At 39.0% G+C, this 7255-nt stretch overlaps 1 protein-coding gene across 2 annotated transcripts in view; it reads right to left on the bottom strand.

The window, feature by feature from the left end:
- Window positions 1-822: 822 nt before the first annotated feature.
- LOC124552236 overlaps window positions 823-7255 on the bottom strand; it is a 33386-nt gene continuing 26953 nt past the window's right edge. For both annotated transcript variants that reach the window (XM_047126515.1, XM_047126516.1), the window contains exon 7: window positions 823-4252. In XM_047126515.1, coding sequence (XP_046982471.1) covers window positions 4199-4252 — 54 coding nt within the window. In that variant the 3' untranslated portion in view covers window positions 823-4198. The remainder of the gene's footprint in view (window positions 4253-7255) is intronic.

Below are 7255 nucleotides of genomic sequence, written 5' to 3'. Positions count from 1 at the left end.
ATTTTTTTTTTTTTTTTTTTTTTGCGTAGTGGGGTGCAATAAGCTGCAACTCTTGTCCACATTCGGTGTTTCTAGAGGAGACGCTAACCAGTGCTTGGTATATGCAGCAGGTTGTTAGACCTGTTTCCCCCCACAGGAAAGTGGTGTATTGTTCCAAAAGGATAATGCCCACTCAGATACCGTCTGTGAAACTCAGTGTGCTCTGCAAGATGTGCAACAACTTCGCTGGCCAATACAATCTCCAGACTTGTCTCCAATCAAGCACGTGTGACTCGTCAACCAACTCTTACAGAACTAAGTGAACAGGTCGAGGAACTGTGGCATAACATATCCCAGGAGAGCATCTGCCATTCGTACAATTGACTGGATGCCAGAGTAAGCAGCTTCATTGTTGCCCTTGGAGGCTGGTGTTTCAGCATGGGTAAGTTTCTAGTACTTCAGAAGCACTTGTGCTATTGATCTGTAAATGTAATCATTTCATGTACTCCATATACAATGTTGCAACAATAAATCTTGAGTGAATCGGAAACTGCTAATAGCCTGTAGTAATATTTTTCTAGCAATGTATAAGCAAAACACCACTGACAGTCACCAATGCATCAATCTCACAATTATATATATCGTATCTCGTACAACAGTAAACATCCTGTGCTGAAGGCCAACAGCACATTACAGCATCACAACCTACATACCACCACTAATTTCTGTTCTGTATAACTGAGATTTAATTTTACTTTTCAGAAACAATGTCATTACTGTAAAGTATGTGCACATACAATTAAAAATTAGCCGTCACAGCACTGAGTCATTAACTGAGAAGTATTATTTGAGAAACTGCAAACATTTTTTATTGCATGCGTGAAAATCACAAAAGATCCAACTTACATGGTTACCCTTATACATAGTTGTTCATGATATATAAATTCATTACAATATTGTATCAAATACTGATTTATAATATAATACTATTATATTGAGTTAGAAAAGAACCCTGCACCACAATGACACCTAGAGATCTATAAATGTAATATTGCTCTCTTAAGTACATTTGCAGCTAGCTTCCTCATTCAGCATGGTATTAACAGTGTAAATTCATAATAAAAGAGATGAGCCACATAGCATACATTTCAGCATTCCAAGCATTCAACTGCAGATATATCTTTAAAAATATATGCATATATTTTCTTACAGTTCCATAAGGTTCCTGCTTCAAGAACAAATTTCAGAACAGTGCAAATTTGATATTATTTTTGTTCTCTCTTTAGAAAGAAATACAGCCACGTTACAAAAACAAGCAGGCAATATATCGGCACTTCTAGTGGAAAATTTAGCGAATTGCTAATCACTTTATCAGGAGTTACTATCAAACAAAACATACCCTTAATTATCATTGCTCAAGACAATATTAAAATAAAAATAATGCGCACTTCAATAATAATAAAATTATTACCGTTATAAATATGATAATTCTGAAGCATAGCAATGAAGGTGTCTGAAACTTTCACACTATATCAAAGTGATTCAAATTAAATCATTCATTTGCCAAAGCTGTTAGGGTGCAATATATAATCAACATTCGTATCAACACTACCTCTGTAGGGTCATCCACTATGATCAATTATTACACATGAACTAATAACACAAACTGACTGTAGGAAAAGCGGATACCAGGCTGATTTTAATCTGATGGAAGTGCAATCAAACCACAAATAATGTAGTTGACAAAACTTCAATCCTCTCTAGTTTTTAAGTATTCCTTGTCAGTTTTTGGTCCTTACCAGGTAGGATTTAAAAAATAAATAAAATTAATGCATGTTCTGTCACAGGTTTATTAACTCAGTGGTAGAGCATAGACGAAATGCTCAATTAACTCCAGTGGCAGATACTACAAAAGAACTCTCGTGGCCCACACACCAGATCACGGCAGACATCTGACTGTGCTCTCGTTTTAAGAAATCGGGCTATGTAATCTTTACTCGACAAATGATTAAGTAGTATGGTGCATAAGAATGTAGGTGTAGATCAGCAAATTATGAAACCAGGAAGAGTGGGGAAACAGGTGGCAAAAAAGAAACTCTCTTCAGCTCTACAGAAAGTCAAGTGAGATGAAAATTTGAATAAAACGCTGAATGAAAACTTTCAAAATGTGATTAAGGATACTCAATAGGTATGAAGTAATTAGCAAATAAATCATATGACATCTACAGTTAACTCTAAATAATGAAGAGTAAAGTTAAAAATTCAACAAATAGACGAGTCATTGATACAAACAGAAACAAGAAAGAGAATGTTTATTAGCCTATTGGCGACTCTACGCCTCAACAGAGCTGTTACCATTACTCACATTCAACCAATGACTTCCCATTGATGTACCTCCAATGAAGCCTGATAACAGGCAGCAAGGTAAACCAACAGACACCTTCAACAACATGCTCCAGTGTTTTCTACACCTCTTGCTCAGTGTAAATAGGTTAGTTCTACAAATTACAAACAACAGTAGTAACTGATCTTCAAATAACTTAAGACAAGTGAATAAAATTATGACTTACTCCATAATACAGAGCTTCAATGGAATGTTTAGTTTTTCTTTGACTAGTTAATCTTTTTTGACTGTTTCTGACCTACAGAGGAAAGAAAGGCATAAAAGGTTACACAAAACTCACAGCCTCTGTATTCTTGTAAGATCTTCAAAATTTGAATGCTACTCATATTGCACAGCTGTGAAAGAATTTCTGAAGGAGAACTTCCAAGTCTCCAGAAATGTACAAAAACAGTTACATGATCCCACACACGACCTCGGCGAGGCAAGTCGACTGCTCTCTTAGAGCTCTATAAAGAACTACAAAATTGCACAAAAAAGTTCAAATCCAATTCCATAAATTTCTAAAAGGATCAAATCTCTTTTCATCAAGCCATACTACAAATCATTATTGCAGCACACAAAGTATTATATAAAATGGTCAAAAAAACAAAAGAGTTTAGCAAGTGGATACATTTTTGTCCACAGAGAATACGAAACATTTTCTTTTCTTTGGTCAAGAAAGAAAATATTACATATTTTTTGCTGTACTAATACTCGTTATCGCCATTCCCAAAGCCTTTGCACGGCTGGAAGTTAAGTACAGCCTGAAACTAAGTACACGTGAAGTACAAATTGGTGTTACTTCTACATGAATGGAAAGAACACACTGTACCACTGGTATTCATACATATGTAACTCACAGATCAAAATAGTAAACTGTTCCAAATGAAAATTTCCAGAAAAGCAACCATTTCCAAAAAAATCTAAAGGCCTGCATGGGAAACAAGTAGTCATTCATCTTACCTACTACCAAAAAAAGTGACAAAGCAAAAAGCTATAGAACACTTGCGGATCGTTCCATTCTTCCAGTCTTTCCTTCACTTGCAAGAAATAAATGTGTTTACAATTACATAACAGTCACATTATGCAAACAACATCTTAAGTATCACCAAACAATGTTTACAATACATACGCATTTGTATATTAAGAATATAACATTATATTATTCTTACTTTTAAGAGATCTGGGGTGATTTGTCAATTTAACCTTTGGGAACCACCTGTGGAACAATTCTTAGAAAGATACAGACTCAGCTGGTGGGAATGAAAGATTTTATTGTTACGCCTTTAACAGGGGCACGTAAAAACAAAAGTTTAAACTTACTGCAACAGCGCAGAAACACGACTTTAGCACTGTTTTTCAATGCAACACAACATAGTGGGAGGGGTGGGGGACTAGTAATTTGTAGCCTTGTACTAATCTCGCAGATAAGCACCACATAATCACATTATGTTCACAGGTATAACAATTTTTTTCTCCACTAGAATTCACAATGGTAAAACTAAACCGAAGTCAGTAAGGCAGCCAGCACAGCTATAGGAGAAGCCCTCTCAGAAGCGAAACATTCATCGAGCTAGCACAGGGGGACCGCGGGGGTAGAATTCGCGGGTCCGGTACCCACAGCTCCGACAAGGAAGCTGTAGCAGGGACGGGGGAAAAAATTGAACGGGAGCCGAGAAAGGGTTCGCACTTCGGCACCGCCGTGACTCTCGGTATATCGCCGCTCGGCTTCTCTGGAGCGGGAGGGACTACAGTGACCGTCCCGAATCCACATCGCAGGCTGGGCTAGCAGGTGAGGAGCGGAGAACAGCACAGCACTCGTGACAGACTGCGGCATCACAAAATCAGGGAGTGCGGGAACAGCTTCATTGACGAGTAGTCTGTAAGGATCTGAAACAGTACGAGGAATTCCACGTCAGGTGGGGGAAAAAACAAACAAACAAACAAACACACACACACACACACACACACACACACACACACACACACACACAGAGAGAGAGAGAGAGAGAGAGAGAGAGAGAAAATGGCGTTGCTTTCATCATTGTGGACACCCTGCATAGTGGTAGGCTACAGCTAGATGTTTTACAGAAACTCCTTTGAAACATAACTTTTATTAAAATATCTGATCTGAATGTCAGAATGGTGTGTATAAAGCCCTTAGGTTCTTATGTACTTCTTAAGTGGACTTTGTAATATTTTAGCCTATTATTATTCTAATGTGCATGGTAAATCTTTTCATAAATAATGAATCAATGTTCAGCAAAATTTGTCTTGAACTGGCATTTACTCAATAATCAGTACACTGTTGGGTCACTGAAATGTGACACATTTAAACAGTTACAGTTCACACTGTTGTTATTCAGAATTTTGGCCAGAAACGTGGTTTCCCTGAGTGGACAAGTGCTACTCGTGGTCCAGAAACTAATTACATATTTAGCCAAAGCGCAGAACTATGAATTCGTAACATGAGGATTTTTGTCGCGTTTGAAATCACCGATTGTTACATAAATACGACATTTAAAGAATATGGTACAGTGATAACAAACTGTGCAGAAACGTGGGGTTATAGTTTTCCTATGTGCCGTTTGTATTTCAGCTGTCTGCGGCAGATCAGTCCGACCCAACAGCCCCAGTAAGCGTGCCACTTGGTCAAGCCACAGCTGTGGTTGCCTGCATGTGAGCTCCACACATAAACTGAGACAGTAATCTGTAGCAATGAATGGAGGCTCAAATGGAGGAGGAAGTAGAAAATCCCTCTACTGTATTTACCCGAGTATAAGACGACCCTGAATATAAGGTGACCACCCCTTTTTTAAGAGGCTCCTTGAGAAAAACTTATTTTTAACATATTTTTACTAATCAAAATTACAAACTGATTTATTGACATTATTACAGATACTGTAAACTTATGCCATATATGATTGTCTACATTTTGATAATACCAGAAGAAACAATTTTGATAATACTAGAAGAAACAAATTAAGCAAAACGCAATGATTTAGATTAATGTATGGACCATTCTCTTTCCCAACTTTTTTGCTTATTAACTCTGTAGGCTGTGGCATCACTGTTTTCACAGTCATCATCTTGATAGCACAGTTGTAAAAATTTTACCTTTGTTGTCACAAATATTTGGCTCTTTCTTCCACATACGAAGAGGTACCCAAAAGTAACCGGAATCGTAATGCTGCACATCGTGTACTTGTAGTAGCAGGTTGTGCCACCAGAGGGTTGTAGTAGGAGCTCTGCTGAGTCATTCTCCCACACGGCGTCACCCAACAGTGAGAAGTGTGATTTCTTTGGCAGTTCTTTGAGTGTGCTTACAGTGCAGACATGACACGAGGAAATAGCTAGTACTTACGAACAACGTGTGGCAGTGAAGTTTTGTTTCTTGCTCGGCAAGAATGCAGCAGAAACTGTTTCGATGATTCAGACAGCCTACAAAGACCATGCTCTTGGTAAAACACAAGTGTACGAATGGTTTTCTTGGTTCAAAAAGGGAGAAATGGTGGTTGAAGATCAGCCCCATTCTCGTTGACCTTCAACTGCTCGAAGCGAAGACAACATCGACAAAATCCGTGATCTCATCAGTGAAGATCGACGCAGGACAATCGACCAACTCGAGAACTTGTCCGGGTTGTCCTGGAGCTCAATTCAGCGCATCTTGACCATCGATTTGGGGATGCGAAGAGTGGCAGCAAAATTTGTGCCGAAGCTTCTTACCAGAGATCAAAGGCATCGTCGCATTCAAGCCTGTCTCGAAATGAAGGAGGCTCTCAGCGTTCACCAGTTTTTGGCCTCAACGAAGATGACTACCTTGACCCATGCGCCCCCTATTTGCTGGATTTAGCACCCTCGGACTCCTTCCTATTCCCGAGGATGAAAAGAGACTTGAGAGGGAAGCGTTTTGCGGATGTGGAAGACGTAAAATGCAATGTCATGAAAGTGCTAGCAGGTACCAAAGAGGAAGAATTTAAAAGGTGCTTCAAACACTGGAATGAACGTTTGGACAAGGGTATTAACGCTAACAGAGAGTACTTTGTAGGAGATTAAGGTTGTATTTGAAAACAATAAAGTATATGCTTTCTAGAAAGAAATTCTGGTTATTTTTGCCCCCCCCCTCTCGTATGCTGCTATTTCTCAAGTGGTAGTAATGATGGGACCTGAGAACACAGCTGTTTTTTCTGAATACATATCAGATTTCACTTCTACAATGACATGAGAACGTTACAATGACTTTCAAACATATCACCTGCCCACTGCTCTCTCGCTGGCTGTGTAGAACTAGCTGACCCCCCCCCCCCCCCCTTTTCATTCCATCACACGTCACAGTTAGCATCAATAACGTTGCAGCAAAAAACACGTGAAAAGACTTACTGTCTCCTGCAGAACTCAGGGTGTATACGACCCGGGAGATCCGGGAAAAACCCGGGAATTTTTTCATCCGGGAGAAAACCGGGAAAAACGCTGGAATTTTTTAAAATTCCGGGAATTTTTCATTGTTTTAGTTTGCAGCTAAATTTTTGTGATCTTGACTGGTAAGAACCAATACTCTAACAAACGATATTACTGTATCCCGCTATTGCAGAATAATACTGCAGCAACAAAACATGAAAAAAAAAAAAAAAAAAAAACTAAGTTGCAAAGGAAATGCGCCATATAGAACAACAAAACACAGTGCTCATACAAGCGTCTCCCAACAGCAAAGTGTGTCAAAGGCTTTAGGAAGACAGGAATGCTTCCTAACAACAAATTGCCTCCGATGACCGTGACGTGACAACTGTTTAAATTAGATTCGTCTGAGCAGTGGCGGGCGGGCTCTTCCACAAGCGCAGTTGAGTCTCATATGAGTAGTACCTTCTTTCGCTCCTGGTTACAGAAGTATGGCTG

This window comes from Schistocerca americana, chromosome 10 (genome assembly GCF_021461395.2).
Source record: "Schistocerca americana isolate TAMUIC-IGC-003095 chromosome 10, iqSchAmer2.1, whole genome shotgun sequence".
Lineage (NCBI taxonomy): Eukaryota > Metazoa > Arthropoda > Insecta > Orthoptera > Acrididae > Schistocerca > Schistocerca americana.
This window is presented reverse-complemented; position numbering and strand designations above follow the sequence as displayed.